The sequence below is a fragment of the Lepidochelys olivacea genome (genome assembly GCF_965140295.1).
Source record: "Lepidochelys olivacea isolate rLepOli2 genome assembly, chromosome: 1".
NCBI classification, from domain to species: domain Eukaryota; kingdom Metazoa; phylum Chordata; order Testudines; family Cheloniidae; genus Lepidochelys; species Lepidochelys olivacea.
The window spans coordinates 202,782,451-202,805,309 of record NC_140411.1 but is presented as its reverse complement, the minus strand read 5'-3'; the positions used below and the strand labels follow the sequence as shown (position 1 = coordinate 202,805,309).

The following is a 22,859-nucleotide window of genomic DNA, read 5'->3' as shown; positions in this document are numbered from 1 at the left end:
GGTAAGCTACTCCCTCTGGGAGAGGTAGATAGGGCTGGTTTAAACTGAAAAGTTGCATCAGCATAACTACGTCTCTCAGGAGTGTGAAAAATCCACACTCCTGAGAGACATAGTTAAGATGACCTAAACCTTGCTGTAGACAGCTAGGTCAACAAAATTATTCTGTTGACCTAGCTGTCTACAGCAAGGTTTAGGTCATCTTAACTATGTCTCTCAGGAGTGTGGATTTTTCACACTCCTGAGAGACGTAGTTATGCTGATGCAACTTTTCAGTTTAAACCAGCCCTTAGCATGCGAACAAGTTTTGTCTCTTGGGAAGACATGCTGTGTTAGGCTGGAGTTATACAAGATTTTGTGAAGAGGCAGCTTTTGGGGAAAGAAGTAGCTGTGCAAAAAGCAGGAGTTTACTATCTGCCTTGGGCTCTGATTAGAATCAGTTTATGGGGCACAGTTGCTCCTTGGGAGCCGGGCACTGGTCTGGGCTGAGACTGTAGGAAGAAGAGAAGGGATTATCCTGCATGCTGTTTGACCATCTCATTTCAGAACTAGGGTGCATGTAGATAAAGCAAGTTACACTGAATATACCCAGAATCCATACTACTGATTTTTCCTCCCTGGAAAGTCAACCTGCTCAGCCCCAGACATCTGCTTCTGCTCAGCAGAGGGGCAATGCTGAGTGTCAGGACTGGTCTATACAGGGAACTTACAAAGGCACAGCTACACCTCTCATGGGTGTGAAAATCCATATCCCTGAGAGACATAACTGTGCTGACTTAACCCCCAGTGTAGACAGTGCTAGGTTGACAGAAGACTTCTTGGGGAGGTGGATTACCTATGCCGACGGGAGAACCCCTCCTGATGCAGCGTAGACAGTGGCAAAGCTGCAGTGTTCCAGGTGGGCCGCTGTAGTGGTTTAAGTGTAGACATACCCTCAGAATGGGATACTGATGTGGGAAGAAGGGGCAACAATGCTGTTCTTTAATATCAATTCAGTTGTCCATCAACTCTTCACAACGAATACAAAATCATTAGCCAGCCACACACAGAGAGAAATGTATTAAAACCATCCAAATTACATAAGTACCACTACCACCACCATATCATTAAAATCTCATTTTTAAATAAAAATTTTCACAGATTCATCCAAGGTAACCAGATTCCACAGAGCAATTGCCTCTCTTTTCCATGGGGAATGGAGCCCTCATCCTTACATTCTGGTTGCTGCAATGTTGGGGCTAGCTCACAATGGAAATACAGAAAAGTCTTCTCTAACATAAAATTAGACAGTCCCTGCTGCGTCCATCACAGGTCTCAAGATGAACTTGGATACACAGATATGTGACCGTGGAACAGACCTAGAAGCAACACTGGAGCTGGGAGCATCATCCTCACGTTCTGTATGGAGCCAGCTATTCCAGGTGTGGGGCACGTGTGATTTAGTAGTCCATGCAAGTTACACATCCCCCAATCCACAGAAGAGGTGAGTTTGTTAGTCTCCTGCTGTACAGCCTGGATCTGGATCTCAAGCTTTTAGCTCTAATGGTCCCTGTTGTGCTGCTTCAATCCCTGCTGTGCTGGCCAAGATGGTGGCCATTACGTAAGATGTTCCATCAGCTGTTGGCCTTGGTCTCCAACCCTTTCAGGATAATCCAGAAAAAAACAACCCTCTTATAGAGCAGTAAGAGGGAGCTGGATGTTCATCCTTGGCCCCAAGTTTGAGAGAAGAACTAAGAAATGGCACTAGTTCCCAGGGAATTGTGGGAATTTGACTTCTTTCACAGCGGCCCTAGGTTACCAGACAGTTTTTCAGAATCCACTCGCAGCCACTGCTTCAGGCAGCAGTGCTGGGAACTGTGGGATAGGACACCCAGAGAAAGCACTGCTACCATGATATTGCAGTACTGCCCAAATGTGAGCAAAGGGAAAAACCACAAGCACAAAGAACACACCTAGTGTGGCAACACTACTCCATGGATACTTGCACCATCCAGGAGTTCATCTATCTGGCATACACACAGCCCTAGGGAGGGAGAAAAAGCACTTTATATGAATTCCAGAGGGTGGTTCCCCACAAGAGTGCAAGAAAGGGTCATTTTCAAAATCAATCCTGGAAGCTAGTTTTCCAAAGGAAGTGGCAGGCACTCCACTGATAGTTTTAAAATGTCCTGTAGAGAGCAATCCTGTGCCAGCTGGGAAATGGACTGGATGAAGTAAGAATAGGTCTTGACCAACTTTTAGGTGTTGCGAATTACAAAATAATATACAAGCCATTCCCAAAGCTCCACACAAAGAGCTGAACCCTAGTGTCAGCAGTTCACAAAGTGCCTTTAGAGAGCAGCTTTACCATGGTGATCAGAAGCCTCTTATCTCAACATCCAGAGAAAAGGATTCTTTTGTCTCGTCTCTTCCAGCCAAGAAAAAACAGACTGACCTGCTATTCTGCCTATTGCAATTGGTATCCAAAGGAAATTCTCTCTTTGCTTTTAGTTACAGGGTAATTTATAGGCAGGCACCTTAATCCAATAGTAACCAAACCACAGATCTGTTGAGCAACAAGTTTAGGAAAAATGCAGTGTTCAGGATAAAGATCAGCTCCCTAACAGCATGTTAGAAGGGCAATAGCAAAGCAGGGGACAAGACCCGTCTCCTAGAGCCCATTTTTCCCATACACGCACCTCAGGAGGACAGAGGCCAAGAAGGAAAGCAGAGCACGTGAGATGTTGGGGAAAGGGTTGATTCCTCAAAAAAAATATCCACAGAGATCATCATTTTTGGAGGTGATAGGGTATCACCAAGCTCCCATTGACTTAAAATGAGCATGAGCTTGGTACCTTTGAAAATCAGGCCCACTGTTGCCAGGATGGCAGTTACCCATAGCTCAGCCCCCGAAAAGAGCATCAATCTATGATAACAGAACCTTGTAGATTAGTACTTTGAACTCATGAATACACTAGAGTCTGGGTCAAGTGGCCAGGCAGAGCCTCTCCATGTCGTTATTAAGGTATCTGTCAATATAAACTGGAAGCACTGGCAATATTCAGGCGTTTTTCCAAGCACAGAAGTTGCCATGCGCTCTTGTAGAGAGTGCACTGAGATTCACCTGTGCATGTAGCATTCTGACGCTTCCTTTAGCCCACAGCGAATTGTTTGCTTGACAATTTCATCTAGGGCTGTATGACAAACTCACTGAGGCAAAAGGAAACAACCACTTGTTAATCACAGCAAACATTCTAATGTTTGGTGCTGAATCTCAGGGCCACATGCACAACATTTGGTGAGATTCAAAGTCAGAGAGGGAGGACATGCTATTTGTTCAGTGCCACCAGAAACTCTACTCTCAAAGGGACCACTTGCAACAACCATGGTCTGTTTGAAACCAAAATCTCTAAAGTAAGGAAGGAATAAGAAGGTTTTTAGAGGTTAAAAAGCCACTGATCTCCTGGCCTCCTATGCACAGTTTCCTCATTGGTCTCCACTACATTTTATTTTATCCAGTTGTTGCAGGTCTCCTATTCAGTCAGAAATTACACACTGGGAGGGCAAAAGGGAGCCCCAAAGCAGAACCATTAGGAGTTTCAGTCCTTTCACCATGATGTTAAATGACCACGCTTTTTCCACTGCGGGAACTTCCTTTTTCCTGCAGGAGAAAATTAAAAAAAAAAAAGAGAGAGAATCACAAGTGTGGGGATAACATAGAAAGCATGTCTCCCTACCCTACTCCGTAGCAAAGCAGCAAGGACCTTTGTACCAGCAACAGAGTTAGAATTGGATCTGGGTTTCCTTTAGAGAAATTTATCTTTGTAGCTCTGACAGGAGAGAGAAGGGGAATACCACATTGTTGTGGGGCATGACCCTTTTGACAAGAGCCCTCTGTTTTAAGATCCTACATCTGAGGGACTTGGAGGTCACTTGTTTCCCCATACCTCCTAAAAATTGGGATGTATTAAAAAAAAAAAAAAAGAAATCAGGCGACATAGGTGGTGGGCTGGATAACTCAGAGGTTGGGAATTTTGCCCCTGCATTGCTAGGTCAAATACTGCCCCAGGTTGATAGCTCCCAAAAATTGTTCTCAGCTAATCCCTGTCCAGTGTGAAGCGAGTTCAGTTCTCAGTCCAGGTATCTGCAGCAGTCTTGGCACTAACTGCTCAGCACCTCTGAAAATCAGGCCACTAGTTTAGGAACCTAAATACGGACTTAGGTGCCTAACTTTAGGTGCTCAAGTCTGAAAGTTTTGGCCATATTAGATATGGGTATTTATAAAGGTATATTTTGCTCCTTACAAAATTATTAATGTTAATTTTCTTAAATAGCGGAGACTTATAGAAGTAACGAGCCAACTGAATTTTTTTAAAAATGGAACTAATCAAAGTTTAAAAAAAAACAAAACACCCCTGTGCCCTGGGGCGACAGACACCCCTTCCCAAGGCTGTGAGTCAGCGGAACAATTTGATATCCCTCCTACTCCGACACACCATAACTATGCTGTGTGTGCATGCGATGGGGGAGAATTCAGCACCTCCCTCAACCAAGCTGTGTGGGACATTTTGCACCTAATCCCCACCCACCTTGACATACATCAGGCTCTAGTGCGCATTTGACACCCATTCTCCCACACACAGAGGGACTAACCATTCCCATCAGAGAGAGCAGTGAGGAACTCTGACTCACCGACTGCTGTCCCACACTGCTTCTGTGTTTGCTGTCCTTGGCTGGGATAATTTCCAATGAGCGGTAACTGGGTGGCTTGTCTTCTGGCCAGCCTGGGGAGCGACGATGGCGTTGCCTATTGTTCCCCTGGAAGCGACTGTGCTCTTCTGCCGAGCTCCACGACTCTCGCCATGACGGAGGAGAATAGCTGCGATGCTGGCGCCCCCGCTGCTCTGAATTGCTGCCCTTTCTGTTGGAGCTTTGATATTTTTGCCTCTCCAAAGGCTGCTGCCTAGGGTTGAAACGGCGGCCTGAGTGCTCCCTGGCCTCCTCAGAGTAGAAGATGCCACCACACCTACCGTGGTCTAGCCGGTGTGTGGGCGATACATCCCGCCTGGAACTCCGGTGCCTGCCCTCATAGCTGCCCTCCCTCTGCCTCTGAGGAGGCTGGTCTCGCCCCTTGTGCCAGGATTCCTGATCAAAGCTGGAGAGAGAATCTCCATTCAAGGGCTGGCATCTTCTCCGGTCTTCCCTCTCATCCTCTATTGTGGAGCCCCAGGATTCTGCAGCATGGCCAGCTCGCTGCAGCTGTGACAAGCTACTGCTCCTCTGTGAGGATGGGATGAGCTCAGTGATGGGAGGCAGCTGGATTACCCTGCGCTCCACAATCTCTGAGCTCAGGGAGGAAAGCACGCTGGGATGCTGGTTGGTCCCAAAGTGGTGGGAGGGTAGCAGGGGCTGGGATAGGTTGAGGTTTTGGATCTCAGACTCCAGATAGTCCAGGACGTTGTTTTGCGGGGGCAGCTGGCCCTGTGAATGCACCAGTGGGAGGCTGCTCTGCAGAGAGACATCTAAGGATAGGGGACAAGAGAGAGTAGCAGTCAAGGCGAGGCAATAAGGAGACATCCCCATCCCTGCTAATGAGCAAATTGGCTCCCCTGAGTCAAAAAGAAGCCCAACTAAGCTACCAGATACTTTCTCCCCTCTCTGCCTGCTAGGCAAAGGGGTCCCTGCAAAGCCACCCAACCCCAACATCAAATGCAGCAAGGACCGAAGCCAAGCTAGTAGTGGGCTGGAGTGTTCTGGGGAACTTAGAGGTGATAGGTCACAGGGTCATCCAGCAAACCAGGAATGTCAGTTCAGGAGGCGTTCTTCTAATTTATCTGCTTGAAAAAGAACAAATTGTTCTGTATAGCCGGAACACCTATTCATTTCCCCTGCCTACTTCGTCAAAAGCCAAATGTAAATTCATATGCAAAATTTTGTGAAGCTGGAATTGATTCATACTTGTGACCTTAATACTATGAAGGAAAACAAGTACTTTGAAGATTAGCATAAAGAGTAGCAAACTAATGAACTATAATATAAGGGAAAACTTAAGAGCAACAGTGTTGAGAAGTAAGAAGAAAATACACAGACTTATGGTATTCCAAACAACCTTAACTCTGCCCTTGTCCTCTGCCAGTGTGAACTGTCCGAACAGACATGTGTCATAGATAAGCGTCAGAGTACCACATCTTAAACCATGCCAGCCTTGGTGGCTCAGTCTCAAACTCATTTACTTTCAGACAGAATGAGTATAAGGCCTCGTCTACACTTACCGGGGATCGACATGCAGCGATTGATGCATCGGTGGTCGATTTAGCAGGTCTAGTAAGACCCGCTAAATAGACCGCAGATTGCTCTCTCGTCGACTCCTGTACTCCACCTGAACGAGAAGGGCAAGGGGAGTCGACGGGAGAGCATCTCCCATCGACATCGTGTATTTTGGACCCCGTGGTAAGTAGATCTAAGTATGTCGACTGCAGCTACATTATTCACGTAGCTGAAGTTGCGTAACTTAGATGGATCTCCCCCTGTAATGTAGACAAGGCCAAGATGTACAGTTGGGCCAGGAAAATGGAGCTTAAGATGTCAGCAGCTATCGGAACTAGCTGACTAGCTGTACAAAGACAGCATACACAGAAGCATAGTAGGCAATATCGGTTAGTTGTAAGAGATCACTGATTAGGAGGTCTTCCAGCAATAAGCATATAAGCAGTTTATAATACATCCTGAAATCACGAGAGCTAAATCTGAAGATGCATGCTGTGCAACTGTCAGGACAGTATTACAAAACTTGTTTCAGGTTGATGGCAAACAAGGGTAGAGTTAAAGTTGTTTGGAAAACATCATGCTGCATTTCCCTATTTTCCAGTGTTTGCTTTTTTAAAGTTTTCCTATCAGAAATCCTACTCTGGTTTGCTAATCTTCATCTCTGTACAACAGTCTTTTAACCTTTTCCTTAAGTTATTGATACTCATTTACAACTTTGACTACTTTTTTTTTTGGGGGGGGGTAAGGTGGGTAGGGGGAAATGGACATAAGGAACCAATAACAGGGAAGAATTAAGCTCAACGTGAATCCTCCCTTGTTTCTTTGATAGATGTAATAGAGGTATTGAGGATCATTTGTCCTCAGTCATTTATACAGACTGGTAGCAGCATAAACGAATTGCCTTCTACTCATTGTGTGTCAGTTTTGACTATAAGGAGTTGACTATGAACAGCATAACCCCTGTAGCACCCTCTCCAGGGCAGAGAGACTGGATCCCCTCTTACCCTACGGTACAATATAACTGAGTCATAGTAGGAACATCTCATCGCCACTGTGGCTGAGGAAGCACAGCCAAGTTAGTAGACTCCAAGGAGTTACAGACTCAAGTGCCAACCTTACTCTCCCTGCATGGATACCCAAAGGCTCACCTTTTTGCAGCAATGGGTTCAGCTGGTAAGAAGAGAGTTGGGAGTTCCTGTCACCTCCCACATAGAATGGGTAGTGTGTCATCCATGGCATGAGTGTCCGAGCCTGCTTCACGAACTGATGTCGTTCCAGGGCTAGGCAAGAAGAGACACAGTTACAGCACCTCTTCTCAGGGACACTGCCTGCCCATCGCTCTTGATACAAACTTTGCTTGGTATATGGCAGCATGTGGGTGTGAGCAATAGAGAATTACTGGAGATCAACCACATGAAGGGCTCTCTTTGGCTTGGGACAAAGTTGAAACAGAGACAGGGAGGTTCCAGCATAACGAGCATGACCCAGGAAAGAAGAGAAGGTCTAGAGCACTTGCTAGAAATGGAAACAGAGGAATTCTGCTGGGGTGCAAAACCATCTAAGGTAGCTGGGAAAGAGTTCCCTTGTGAGGTATGGTTCCATTATGTAATGCACCTTTAAAAGTAAAGGGTCGACCTGTTTTTTCACTAGGGGCAGGGCTGTGAAGCAGTTCAAGATGGAGATCTGCACACAGTGAGAGAGGCACTTTACTTCCTTCTTCCTCGTAATCCCTCTTTAACACCTCCATTCCCCATCATTGCCGACAACACTTCCAACCTCCTTTTTGCCTAAAATTACAGCTGGTTTAGTGATGGCGAGTCACAGTAGACTCCTTGCTGTCGTTTGCCCCATCCATACAGACTGTCCAAATCCTGCCGTTTCATCTTCCATGATGTATCTCCAAAGCCATCCCTTCCTCTGGCCTCAGAGCTAAGGCACTCAGTCATGCTCTGTCCAGCTCCTGTCTGGATTACTCCAATCTCCTGCTCTCTGGCTGATCCAACACCTGTACAATATTGTACCCTTCCAATCGATGCACAGTATTGCAGCTAAAATTATCTTCCTTGCTCACCAGTTTGACCATGTCATCCCCAACTTTGAATTTCTCCCCTCCCAAGTTTAAACTTCTTGTTCTCACTGTGAAAGTGCTACAAACTTGGCTCTGGTCTACTCCACTGATCTTTCCGCTCACTGTATTCCCCCTGCCACTCCAACTCCTGTGTTTCACCAAAGATGCCAGTCTCAAAATCCTTTTCACCTTCTCCCACTCCATACTGCCTCTGATATGTAGAATGCTTCCCGCCCCATATCGGTGTGCCAACCACCACACACTCCCCATGCAAGTTCCTCCTGAAGACTCACTTCTTCTATGGACACCCATAAAAAGTGAGTCCACGCACAACAACCAATTGTGTCTTCTCTGTCCTCGCCAGCTTAGGGCGGAGTAAGCTCTCTGGGGCAGGGACTTTCTTCATTTCACGTTTTGTGCAGCACTCTGCATGTTGTTGATACTAAAACAAATAATGGAGATCTTATAATAATGGAGATCTCTCATTGCTGTTTTCCTTAATCTAACAAGCCACCTAGAGTGAAAGCTCTTGTTCTTTGTAAATTGGGGGATCCCCAAACCACACACAACCTTCACCTCACCCATCCACCTCACCCATCCACCTCACCCATCCACCCACCTAAGCAACAGGCTAGGAAGTCAATAACTACGGAGTTCTAATTCTGATTGGTTTCTCTTCAGAGCAGTGCAGCCTAATAGAGCACTGGCCTGGAAACTCAGGAGACCTAGATTCTATTCCCTGCTCTGCTAATGACCTGCTGGGTGAACTCAGGGAAGTCATTTATCTCAGTGCCTCCATTTCCTCATCTGTCAAATGGGGTTAATGATACAGACCTCCTTTGTGGAGCGCTTTAAGAGCTACTGAGGAAAAGCACTTGGTAAGAGCCAAGTATTCATGGCAATCCCAGCTCCCACATTCACACCCTGTGTGGACTTGGGCAAGGCCCGGTTACCTTGTTCCTCCACCTGAAAGATCTCACAGGGCTATTGCAAGAATTTGCTTTTCATCTTCCAAAGGTTTTACAGACATTGGGCCAAATTCAACAATGAGAAGGGGTAGTGTGTGTGGGTAGGAAAATGGTACAAGTGGTTGTGACCATAGGCGCCGACTCCGTGGGTGCTCCAACCCTGGAGCACCCCCGGGGAAAAATTAGTGGGTGCTCTGCATCCACTGGCAGCCAAGCTCCCCTCACTCCCCGCCCCACCTCCTCTTCCTCCCTGCTCCTCCACCTACCTCCCAGCACTTCCCACCTGGCCGCCACCAAACAGCTGTTTGGCAGCGTTAGCATGCTCCAAGAGGGAGTGGGAGGAGCGGGAACATGGTGCGCTCAGGGGAGGAGGCGGGGAAGAATCATAGAATATCAGGGTTGGAAGGGACCTCAGGAGGTCATCTAGTCCAACCCCCTGCTCAAAAGCAGGACCAATCCCCAGCTAAATCATCCCAGCCAGGGCATCCCACCCCAAGAGGTGGGGCTGGGGCAGAGATTTGGGGAAGGAGTTGGAATAGGGGCAGGGAGGGGGTGTAGTTGCGGTGGGGACTTTGGGGAAGGGTTTGGAATGGGGGCGGGGTGGGGTGGGAAAAGGCAGGGCAGGGGTCGAGCACCCACAGGAAAGAGGGGAAGTTGGCGCCTCTGGTTGTGACACTATGCCCCATATTCTTCATCGAAATATGGCTATAATATGATTATAGCATAACTATGATATATTTTGTGAAAGAAGGCATGTGAGGTATCATTGGAAAGGTTATGATTGACTGAATATGATTATACTATTTGTATATATGTATCATTTCTGTATCTGAAATTAGGAATATTGACTATGTAACAATTACAACTGTGTTTACGCCTGGGGAATGCCCACCAGACCCTATGCAATGAGCCTGGATGGGCCATTAGGAAAGACCATGGGTCTTTGAAGATGCTGATCTCCCATCTTTCTGAAGTTCCTTCCTGTGGACATTGCAAATAAACCTTGTCTCATGGGTTGCTTTGGCACTGAAGGGTCATGTGATCATGTCACCTGGTACTGGATTCCATCTTGGACTGCTGGTATTTTTCCACTAGGAGGGGGTGGGGATCAAACTGGGAAACAAAGGATTCCTGCCATATGTAAATCCTATTTAAGTCTGGGGAGCTAGTTAATGAAGGTTGCTGGTTCTTCACGGAATCCCCACCCAGGAGGACTGCTGAAAACACCTAAGACTGATACGGGGAAGAAGGACTGGGACCCAGGCAGAGAAAGGGGTCTGGCCTGTGAAAAGGAATATCTGGAACTTTAAGCTGCAGAAACTCTGTAACCTACCTAAAACAACATTTAGGGTGAGAAATTACTACTTGTAACCAATTTCTTTTGTGCATTAAGCTTAGTTTGCGCGTTTATTTTGCTCAGTAATCTGCTTTGAACTGTTTGCTATCCCTTATCACTTAGAATATACCTCTTGTACTTAACAAACTTGTTTTGTTTATTCTAAATCCAGTTTGTGTAATTCATAACTAGGGGGCAAAAAGATGTACATATCTTCCTCCACATTTGGGGGGAGGGATAGCTCAGTGGTTTGAGCATTGGCCTGCTAAACCCAAGGTTGTGAGTTCAAACCTTGAGGGGGCCATTTAAGGATCTGGGGCAAAAACCGAGGATTGGTCCTGCTTCAAGCAGGGGGTTGGATTAGATGACCTCCTGAGGTCCCTTCCAACCCTAACCTTCTATGATTCTATGAATTTCATGAGCTTACGCTGTACAGTTTTCTGTGCAGCACAAGATAATACAAATTTTGGGTTTGTATTCCAGAGGGGATGGGCACTTGAGTGTTGGGCAATTCCCAAATTGAGCTTTCCCATACAGAGCTAATCTCAGCATGTGTGCGTGTGTTCCTGCAGCTGTGCGTGGGCTGGAAGGGAGCTTGAGAGCCGGTCACAGCAGTACAGTGTAAGGGAACCCAGGCTGGTGGGTCGGGGGAGCTCAGTGGACCCCAGTGCATCAGGTGGCACCCCATAAAAGCGGGGGGGGGGGGACGACAACCTGTCACAGTGGTAAAATAGCCTAACTCTCTTAGGCTGATTACACTTTTCTGCACACCTGCTGAACTCCTATCTTACAGACCAATGGAGTGGCAGGGGCTTGAAAAGGAAAAGCTGCTGACAGGAGAGAGTAACACACAGGTCCCCCCTGGTCTATACCAATAAGTTTATCCCAGAACTTTCTACGGCACCGATACCTGTTTACACTAGGGATGAATTTGGTCCACTGGGCATTGTGTTTTTATACGTAATGCAAATCCCAACCAAGATAAACCCACCTGGTTTTGTTACCAAAATCAAAACCAGCATCAGTAAGGGCACATCTGCACTGCACACTCCTTATGGAGCTGTGTAGAGTATGTATGAGGCATGCCCCCCTAACACAGGTCTAAATAGCAGTGTAATTTATGAGGTACTGCTTAGATGAGTAGAGTAAGCCATGCCTGAATCCTGTGGCTATGCACCCTATATGACTCTACATGCCCAAGCAGTACCTCCCATGTCTACACTGGGACTTTTAGCAGTGTAGTGTCAAGCTGTAGGAGCCTTATCTCACCACAGGGAAAGGCTGTGGCAGTGAGGAGTCAGTGGGGAAAAGCTCTGGCTGCTCCCTTCTGCCATAGCTTTTCACTGACATATGTGGCTACCCACCACAGTGTGGATGCAACCTGTTTACACTGTGGCATGTAGCTACAGGTATCCTACATGCCACTGCTGTGTATTGTAGACATACCATAAGAGATCCAAAATCCAGGTCCTTCACCTTTACCTGGACATCAGCGGCAGCTTTTCTTGCTTCAGATGGTGTGGGCCGCCCTCTAGTGGCCTACGCGAACAAAGATACTGTACGTGTAGGAATGTGTGCGTCTAAGGAGCTTTGTTCTGGCTGTACTGGGACAGTCCCAGTTTTTCCATATAACGTCCTGTTATCCCAGGAACTTACTTTAAGATGCCTCTAGCATCCCATTCTTTGTTTGCTTTGGGAGGAGACAAGTAGCTTCCTGGATGCTCAAAAATAATAATAAAGACCAAAAGGAATTGGGTCAGGGAGCAATGGAGCAGAGCAACAGCGAAAAGGACCTCAGAAAAAAGGCAGAAAAGGAAGAATTACTTGGAGAGTTTCTACATGCATAAATCCCAGCATGCAGTTGAGGGAAAAGTACGGAAGAATGGAGAGGACTGGAGAAGAGCACAAATTACAATCAAGGAATCAGAGAAAGAAGGAGGAGGAACAAACAAAAAAGTTGACCTCTGCCCTGGGCCACCCAAGCTGGGCCAAACCTAAGTGGCGCTGCAACCCCCTGTGCCAGGTTGCAATGCCCGGAGCAGGGATCCAGGCCCTGCCCTGTGGGACAGAAGCCACCGCTGCAGGTGGTGGGTTTGACCTCCCACACTACATCACAAGGGCTTGCTCCCCAAACACACAACCCCTCCCGCCCCAGGGCCTCCCCTCCACACTCAAGCAGAAGTGTCTGTTTATCTAAGGCTCAGAGATGGGGTAATCTGGCCCTCGTTGTAAACTGTAGCCGTTTAGAGCTAGCCATTGCGACACACAAACATTCAGCTTTTACAAAGCTACTTTTGGGAGCAGAACCTCACTTTAAAGATGGTAGCTCTCTCAATGAGCCTAAGGGCAGGGTCTCTACCATAGACGCCTGGGACAAGGCAGTCCCTGCCTACCTCAGCTGCTGGGGTAGAAGAACTGCAGTGGGATAGGGAAGACATGACACTTAGGTAGCCATATGAGGAAAATGGTGTAAGGGGGGAGGAGAGAGACAGGAGGTGGGGGTCGCTTCCTTTGGACCTGGGACGAAGAGGGAGAGAGGGGATGGGGGCCACGTTTTCTAGGCTCCAACCTCTCATCTTAGAGACGTCGTTCTGAGGGTAACATTAGCCAGAGAAACGTCACAGGCTAGCTGGCTGCTAAAAAGCCCAGCTTCCCCCATACACCGAGTCACGCGAGGCGTGCTCCGTATCTGCGGACGCTGCCGCGTGCGGGATCCAGACGCCCCGTTTGTGCCTCACCTTCCTCATTGCAGCAGCAGCGGGTCGGGCAACAGACGCAACGGACGCGGCAGCAGCAGTGCTGGGGGCAGCACTGGCACCAGCACACCCCGATCAGCGCGAGGAGGAGGAGAGCACCCAGAACGATGAAGATCACCGTGAGCCAATCTGGGGAGGAGCAGAGTAATTAAGAGACCCCCGACTGTATGTTGCTGCAGATAGAGACTGAGCATCTCCCCGAGACTCTTAGGTGAGAGAGAGAGAAAAGAGAATGACAGGAGAGATTTACGGGTGGGTGGAAAAACAGAGCGCTGGGACTTACGCAGAACAATGAGCTTAACCTCTTTGTCTGGGTCGCCCGCAGTGTCTCCCGGAGCCTCAACGGCACAGTAGTAGACTCCATGGTCCCACCACATCACCTCGCTGATCACAAGGTCTGCCCCTAGGGAAGAAAACCAGTGAGCAGAGGGCACTTTGGGACTGGCACTGCTCTCGGAGCCCAGCGTAACAAATTCCTGTGCTACCGATCACAGACAGGTGCTGCACCACCTCTCCTTCCTCTGTTGGGGAGCTAGAACCCTGATTTTTCCATCTGCAAATTATACAGGACTGCCACTCGAGCTAACCAAGAGCTCCCTCTGGCAGCTGCAGCAGCAGGTCCTTTATCCCTTTTGTGGACTCAGCCACTGGAGGATAGCCTTACTTACAAATAGTACACTACATCACCCTGTCCTCTGCAAAATATGATGAAACCTTTACACTGTACACATCCCTCTATCTTTCACTTCTTTCTCTCCTCCTAACAAGGAGTCATCCTATTTCCCAGAGGAAAATCAGTCAGCCACATCAGAGCATGTTATTGCACAGTAAGAAAAATATCCCTAGGATTTATATCAGATCAGATTGAATCCAATATCACACCACCTGTCCACATCAGGACAGGTCATTGATACATTAAGTCTGGTATCCTACCTCCTGATCACACCACATCAGTCTAGTAACCCAAGTCTGGCTGTAGCTACTATCTTGCTTCAGAGGAAAGTGAACTCCATATAATGCACCTGGTCACTTGCCACATATGGTGCAGAATTCTTTCCTAACCCCTGTGGTGCTCAGCTTGTGTGATTGCATGATATCCAAGTGCCCTTATCTCAGCTTTAGCTTGTGGAACTGCAAACATCCTCCAGTGGTGACATTCAACAGGAATCTGGCTGCAGGCCTTGCTCATAGCGTCTGTAAGTCACAGATAGAGTTGACCAGATTCACATTTTGGGAAGCGATGACAGGCAGAACGTTGGGTAGTTATAGGATTCATGCCTTTTCTCCTCCCCAGTGGTTACTTACGATTCTGGATGGTGATCTTGCGCTGTCTGTACTCTATGCCTAGCACAGGCTCATTCTGTCCACGTCTCTGAATGACGATGCGCACCACTCGCTGGTTGTCATTACAGTCATTGGATGGGTCCTGGCCAAGAGCTAACCCAGCCTGGTAGGCTACAAATAAGCCATTAAACACAACTTAGATCACAGCAAGGATTTGAGTCAAGCCCTGATCTGAAACCCCAAATGCTATCACCTCAGAAAGGGCAGGGAGTCCCTTACTGACAAATTGTGTGACTAATCCCTTGTATCTGGGAGTGAGTGAATATGTGATTATACAAAGTAAAGTGTGTTGAGTCTTTAATACAAAGCATACTGCAAAGCAGGGAGGACAAAATCTTTTACGGAGTTAGAAAGTGAATGGAGATGGAAAGTCAGTGAGGCAGAGAGACTTCGAGAACGCAGAAGCTGCAGAGGAGAAGGCTCTTGCTCCCACAGTGATGTAGATGGCAGAGAGGAGCAGAAAGGAGGCCAGTTCTCAATGTGTAGAGGGAACCACGAGGTGACCAGAGATATGCAGCCTATGGGACAAGCGGAACAAATCTCAACCATTTAAAAAAAAATTAGTTTCTTAAATAGAGTTTTGAGGTGAATAGAGTTGTACAGATTGTTTCCCTTTTCCCCACCTTTTGCATGTTGCTTGTCTCGTGAATGGAGAAAGGACTGTGTCTTTCTGTGTACATGGACAGAGTCTAGCACGTTGTAGGCACTAATGGAATCTAGAGTCCGGAGATGGACAGTGGATCCAGTGGAATTATTAGAGGACGAGGGAGAATGTGATTTATTCACAAGAGCAAGCTAGCAGCATAATCCTCAATTTCCAGGTGTCTGGTGAGCTGAGACTTGGGGAGGCATATGGAAGGGAGGTAAATCATATGTACATACAGCCACCAACCTTAACCCTCTTTAAGCCCCAAAGGGTATTCCCTTGTAATCACATCAAGGGGAGGAGAAGGAGAGCAGATGTTAAAGGTTCGCTGTTCTGTGTGTCTGTAAAGTCAGTCCAAAGGACCACACACAGGATACTTAATCAAGAGAGGCCATCACAGGCACTAGTATGCTACGGCTCATGCCCCCCAAAAGTAGGCATTTGCTCCATTTCCTCCAATCCCCTTAAATTATAATACCTGGTCACTACTGGCCAGCTGTGACCATGTGGGCCTTCATTCCTGACCCCATGGAGGCAGGAGATTTCAGCTATAAAGTCTGTTTGCTGCCCATTGCCACTGCTCACAGGGCCTTTATTTCTGACCATACAAAGGCAGAGCTCTGGGTTCCATGCACACCAGTGATGATGCAATGAGGAGGAGGATGGGCTGCTATTGGCTAGAACTTCTATGGAGGTGGAATCTCAAAGCCTTCACTCCCCTCAGTGACAATCCCTGCCACAAGTTTCCCCAGCCCAGAGCCTGCGGGAAATACTACCATACTGTTTGGTTTGTGGGCAATATGGGGTCAACGCCCCCTAATGAGTCTCCTCCTTCCTCCCCATTGTTGAGGCTCTGGGGAGGAGTACAGCACTCACAGGCAGAGTAGTAGTCAAAGATGGGGTCCTTGCAGAAGGATTTGAAGCGCCATGTCACCACTATATCCTGCAGCTGTGCTGAAGTGCTGTAGTCACACTTGAGGATCACAGAAGCAAATAAGGTGGTGTATCGCTCAATATCCTGCACTATCACAAGCAGGGAGAGGCAGCCTGCAGGAGAGAACACAAGAAGCCCCAGCCAGTGGGAATGGACGTTGCACAAGAGCTGCCATTCGGCAGTAGCAGCACCGCCAACTTGCCCTTCTATAGCAACTTTCACTCCTAGCCTTTCACAAGCGCTACACTAAGGGAAGGCTCAAAACCCTCCAAATGAAGTATCATCATAGCCATTTTACAGATAAGGAAATTTGCCCAGGGTCACACAGGGAGTCAGCAGCGAAGCCAGGGTAAGAACTCCGAAGTTCCAATTCCCAGTCCCCATCTCTGACCCATAGCATACACATTAGTCCATCTAGTCTGGTTTCCTGTCAGACAATGGCCAGGACCGATTGCTTCAAAGAATGCAATATGCATCCTATAAAAAGCATTTCTATGCATCATTATCCCATGGGAAGAAAATGTCATCCTGAATGAGCATGGTAACCATAGAATCACAGAAGTGTACGACTAGAAGGGACCTCAAGAGGCATCTAGTCCTGTCTCCATACTGTGCCCTGAAGTACAAGTAGGAGCTGTTAGGCCTAGTCTACACTATAATTAAGCTGCCTTGCATCAACCTACGTCGACCTAACTACGTATGTGTCTACACTAAAATCTGGCTCCCGCCCACAGAACTGCCCCACTACACCAACTTATAACTCCACCTCCATGAGACGCGTAGAGTCAAGGTCAATGTAGTTAGGTCAACACAGTGTCAGTGTAGACGCTGCATTTTACTGGCTTTCAGGAGCTGTCCCACAATTCCCTACGCTGACAGTAGAATTGATGCAAGTGCTCCTGGTGAGGACGCGCACCACCGACACAAGGAGCAAAGTGTAGATATGCACAAGCGATGTAATTACTGAGGTTGCTATATGCAGACATAAGTTAGCATGGCCTTAGACTTGTTAGCCTAATGAGCACGGCATCTGTGGTTCTACACATTCATGTAAACATCAATTCTTTAAATCAGTGTTTCCCAAACTTGGGACGCCACTTGTTCAGTGAAAGCTCCCAGCGGGCCGGGCCGGTTTGTTTACCTGCCGCATCCGCAGGTTCCGCCGATCGATTGGGGCTCCCACTGGCCCCCACAAGGTTTAAAGGTTTCAATAAACAGTACGTTAGCTCAGTCACACTCCAGCATTCCCTTATCAAGGGTAAATAAGATAACACAAAAGGGTGTGCTTTTCATTAATAATAACAAAGATATCACCAGCACCCTTAGATAACCCAATACAAACACTGCTGAAGGGGAGAGTAGCACACACAGGACAGGATATGGCAAGGGTGGGATGAAATGGGTTTATGGAGAGATCTTCAAAGGCAAAGGATACCTAACTGCCTACTCCAGCAGAAAGTCATTGTGAGCTAGCCATCTAACTTCCATTGCATCTTTGAAGAGCTCCTCCATAATCCCATATTGCCAGTGTTCTCACTGTAAACCCAACTCCCCAGTCTTTTTGGCAGCAAAGATACTGCTGTACCTGGCAAATCTTGAGCTGATTAGACCCTTAGAGGCTCAGAGGCCTATCCCCTTTCAGGTTCAAATCAAAGCAACACAGCATCCCATTCCCATAAACTATTTCTACCAGTGTCTCTCAGGCCCGAATAAAATAGTACCTAGAATTCATATAGTCCATTTTATCTATGGACCTCAAAGCTCTTTACAAAGATGGGTCAATGTTGTTATCTCCATTTTACATAGGGGGATACTGAAGCACAAAGGTACGTATCCTGGTTTTCAAAGATGCAATAAGTTCCCATGGAAATAGATAGGACTTGCAGGTGCGCTGCACTTCTGAAACATTGAGCTAACTGTCTCACCAAAGGTTACACAGTCGGTTGCAGAGCTAGATAAAGAATCCCTCGACTTTATAGGCCAGTGAGTAGGGTACAGGAGTTGCTGTCTCTCCCCCTGCCTGGAAGAGAACATCAGACTGAACACTTGCTAGATTTTTAGTAACTGAAGCCTCAGATCTCATATTCATTGGTGAAATGGCATTGCCCTTGAAGACTGGTGAAATCAAATGAAGAACACTTGGTCCTACTTCTGATCAAGTTCATCAGCGTCTGCCTCCAAGAGTGGAAACTAACTGTCACCGTAAAACATGTGATAGTTTAGGTCATTCTCAAGAAGCCATAACTGGGCACAAATGAACTTGCAGACTAACTCCCCGTCTGTAACTTTTCATCCTTGCTAAAGTTACTGGGAAGTTAATGCCACACCACTTCCAGCAGCATCTGACCTCTATGAAAATTCTGTATCCGTCCCAGTCAGGCTTCAAAGCTGAATATGGCAGGGAGACAGCAATGATTGCACTGGCTGATCCATCTCCTTACAGCTGTATACCCAGGCCAAATGTCCATGCGGATACTGACAGAAGTACTGGCTGATTTCAACAGTTAGCCACAGGGTGCTACTAGTTCACCCGCAAGAACTTCCAGGGGTCGATGGGCTAGTCCGCACTAGACTTGCTACAGCGGTACGGATGTAGCCATGCCACTGTAGCGCTGCTAGTGCAGATTCTCTGTGCCAGCTGGAGAGAGCTCTCCCGTCAGCATAATTACTCCACCTCCCCAAGCGGCTCCTGGGTTGTTTAAGAGAGCTTCCCCCACCAACAAAGCGCTGTCCACACTGGCGCTTAAGTCAGCATAACTTACATTGCTGGGGGAGGGGGCTTTTCCACACCCCTGAGCAACTTAAGTTATATCAAAGTAAGTGCTAGTGTGTACAAACCTTAAGAAGGCTTCATTCATTCCTTTCAGATAGGTTGGAGATGATCACAATGAACACCCTTTCTTCCCAAAGGCCTGATCTCATCTCATCTCTTCTTCTGTCCAAGACCTTTGTCAAGCCATGAAGGAGACTGCAAGATGCTAAGGTGCCACCCACAACTAGGTTTTCTGCTCCTCAGGAGCAGACAGACAACGGCATTACTTTGGTGCCTCAATATTAGAATGAAAGCAATACTTGGAGGAAAGTCAACTGGTTCAGGATTAACAGAGATGAAGTAGGGGCGATGCTGGCAGAGAGAAGTCCTTAGATAAACCACACCCTCTAATCAGGGAAATCTGACCTCTGTTGGCCACTGCTGCACAAAGTCTTGGAATTCTTATGGGAACAGTTGCTACTCCTATGACCCAAAACATAGTAATGGTCATCAGAAATAATTTTTCTCCCATCTTTGGCTGGTCAGGAAATAGCCTCTTCCTCTCAGATACAGACCTAATCGTGGTAATCCATGCTTTGTCACATCCAGGCTGAACCACTGCAGTGCATTTTACTGGAGTCTCACCTGCGACTATCAGATGGAAATTTTAGCTAGAACATCACTGTGACATTCTATACCTTGGGGGAGCATACTGTAACCTCCATATTCCTCTTTTTCATATAATTGTGATCTTACATATAAAGCATGTCTTGTAAGGTATCAGGGGAAACGTTATAATCTGCTGAAAGTAATTTCTCTATCCACATATGTGTATCATTAATGCATATGAAGTTATGAGAATTGTGTTGTACGGTGATCACTAAAATATGCTGTAAATTGGGGAATCAGCCAGATATTAGCTCCCCGGAGGCAACAGCAATGAAAGTAACCAACGCCCTGGTGGGGTATCAAACAACCCATCAACAGCCATTGTGCAGCAAGGGAGCTACAATGCAATAACTCACCTGCATGAGGCCCCACCAGGGGAATTGCTCAACCTTGCTTGGAGAGACTCAGCAATGCCCCCTAGACATGCCTGGATTTGTGCTCCCCAAGCACATGGACTAAGGGTATAAAACAGACAGAATGGACACATACTGGGCCCTTCTCCTGCCCCCACCTTCGCTGCAAGCAACTAAGACACTGAGAAGACAAGACTGCAACAGAGGAGATTAATATACAGGTTTGTTCCTCAAATCAGGGCCAAAGGACTGCAATATCCAGTGTGGTGAGAAAAAATTGTTTAATCTAGATGTTACCCAGTCTAATAGGGTTGAGAGTTTAGACTGTGTGCTTATATTTTCTTTTCTTTTGGTAACCACTCGGACTTTTTGCCTATCACTTAAAATCTATCTTTGTACTTAATAAATCTGTTTGTTTATTCTACCTGAAGCAGTGCATTTGGTTTGAAGCACATCAGAGACTCCCCTTGGGATAACAAGCCTGGTACAGATCAATTTCTTTGTTAAATTGACAAACTCATATAAACTTGCAGTGTCCAGCGGGCATAACTGGACACTGCAAGATGGAGGTTCCTAGGGTTGTGTCTGGGGCTGGAGACGTTGGCTAGTGTCATTTGGTTGCACAATCCAAGGAGCAGCTTACATGCCAGAGGCTGTGTGTGAACAGCCCAGGAGTGGGGGTTCTGACAGTGGAGCAGGGTAAGACTGGCTCCCAGAGTCAAGGATTGGAGTGACATAGCAGATCACCGGTCCAGATGACACCAGGGGAACGTCACAATCATATAGCAGTCTCTCTCTCAGACAAGACAATCAATGAGCACACACAACTCTGTATTCTGTTCTGTACACTGGCTCCCTATGAATACAGGGTCTTTAATAAAATCATGAGGCCATCTTTGAATCATGTCCAGCAACCCAGTAAGAATGCTACAGTCAATACCTCCAGCCAGCAGGAAACGGGGTCAGGGCTGGGGTCAGGGCAGCGATTTCTCAGGAGAGGAGCCCTGTCTGTCCGAAGCCTCCTTTTCTGGATGTCTGGCCATCTTTACAGCACTGTCACCCTTTGTGACACCACAAGGGAGGCTGCAAAGCAGCCCAGCCCCATTCGCCCCTTCTCCCAGGGAACTCACCCCCCTCCCACCACAAGGGGCTTTAGGGACAAGGCTGCTCCCTGCTGGCAGGGGGCACGTGGATAGCAAAGCACCCAGGCTAGCCACTGAGCCCCAGCATCTCCCCCTCCCCGTCCTGTGGACGCCCAGCTGTCCCTTCTCCAGAGATGCATGAACCCCAGCCCGGAGGGGTGCAGGGCCCGCAGGGAGGAGACCCCCCGCCCCAGAACTGCTCCAGGAAAGGGAGGAGCAAGAGTCCAAGTACTTGCGGGGAAGGGAATCAGAGACCCCAGCAGGGGAGGACTCCGCTGACGAGCCGCCCCCAGGGCCCAGAGGACTCCGGGCGGGCCCCTGTGCGGCCGCGGCTCCCGCTGAGCCCGACCCGGCTGCAGCCCGCTCCCCCCACTTACCTATGGGGAGCCAGGTGAGGACCAGCCCCTGCAGCCACCGCCAGCTCCGGGCCATGGCGCCGCCTTCCCCGGAGGGTCACGGCGACAGCCCCAGCCACCCCAGCGCTCCGCCTCGCTCCCAACCCCGAGACCGCTCCCCCACTCCCACCTGTGCCTCCTTCCGCCTCCGCCCCACTGCCCTCTGCGGCTCTGTGCCAGCTCCCCCGGGGACTGACCGCCCTTCCCCCACTGCCTTCCTCCTCCACCTGCTGTTCCTGTTCCTGTCCCTTCGTCTCCCCGCTGCCATACACTAGCCCTACAGGTGGTGATCCCTCCCCGCTCACTGGTCAAACCCCTCCTCTTCTCCCTCTCTCATTGCCACCTGCCTTCCCTCACAAACAAACCAGAGTCACTCCCCCTGCCTGACAGCCGGGGAGACTCCTCCCTCAGCCCCCCTCACAGTTCCCTTAAAAAGTCCAGCAGGCAAATCCATTCTCATCGCAGGGCTGAGTTTACAATACAGAAGGGCACAGGAGCTACTGGAAATAAACACCAGTCTCTTAGCATGTGCTCCTATGTCGCACCCTTTTGACACTGACAATCCAGCGTCTCTTAAAGTTAGTACAATCATCTCAAATCCCCGCACAAAAACACAACTGGTCACAATAGTGCTTGGGATTTTTTTTAAATGTGCTCATCTTTTAACTAGAGGCTCCCTCCAAATTTCCCCCTTCTAAGATGACAAACCTCATTTCCCCTGGCTTCATTTACTTGAAAACAGATGAGCTGAGAGAATCTGGAACCATGAATTTGTTTTCCCATGTTTTCTCAAAACTACCAACAAGGAGGGAGGCACCATCACACAGCAGACAAATGCAGGCACTTTTGCGGGGGTGGGGGCTGAACATCTATCTTAGCTATCTCTGTACTTGTGTGTCCCCTACCACCATAGTATCTGAGTGCATCATAAATATTATTCAGGTTTCAGAGTGGTAGCCCTGTTAGTCTGTATCAGCAAAAAGAACGAGGAGTCCTTGTGGCACCTTAGAGACTAACAAATTTCTTTGAGCATAAGCTTTTGTGGGCTAAAACCCACTTCATCAGATGCATGCAGTGGAAAATACAGTAGGAATATATATATATATATAAACACACAGAGAGAGAATATGAAAAAATGGGTGTTGCCATACACACTATAACAAGAGTGATCAATTAAGGTGAGCTATTATCAGCAGGAGAAAAAAACTGGACACAAATTAGACGTCAAGAATTATAACATTCAAAAACCAGTC

At 47.8% G+C, this 22,859-nt stretch overlaps 1 protein-coding gene across 1 annotated transcript; it reads right to left on the bottom strand.

Annotated features, from left to right (window-relative positions):
* Nucleotides 1-246: 246 nt before the first annotated feature.
* Nucleotides 247-21,688, bottom strand: ILDR1 (immunoglobulin like domain containing receptor 1). The gene is made up of 8 exons (XM_084617982.1): nt 21,589-21,688; nt 16,238-16,408; nt 14,677-14,826; nt 13,655-13,774; nt 13,354-13,500; nt 7,392-7,523; nt 4,669-5,498; nt 247-3,637 (listed from the first exon to the last, which is right to left on the bottom strand). Exons 1-8 carry the CDS (start codon nt 21,641-21,643, stop codon nt 3,596-3,598), a joined length of 1,647 nt encoding a protein of 548 aa, XP_084474108.1. The 5' UTR covers nt 21,644-21,688; the 3' UTR covers nt 247-3,595.
* Between the last annotated feature and the right edge of the window lie 1,171 nt (nt 21,689-22,859).

Excerpts from the sequence above, each read along its gene's own strand:
- ILDR1 (XM_084617982.1), bottom strand. The coding sequence starts at position 21,643 with ATGGCCCGGAGCTGGCGGTGGCTGCAGGGGCTGGTCCTCACCTGGCTC. Across the intron at positions 14,827-16,237 it reads CTTTGACTACTACTCTGCCT|CCTACCAGGCTGGGTTAGCT; the intron begins GTGAGTGCTGTA and ends GCTTATTTGTAG. Across the intron at positions 7,524-13,353 it reads CTGCTGCTGCAATGAGGAAG|CCCTGGAACGACATCAGTTC; the intron begins GTGAGGCACAAA and ends CTTCTTGCCTAG.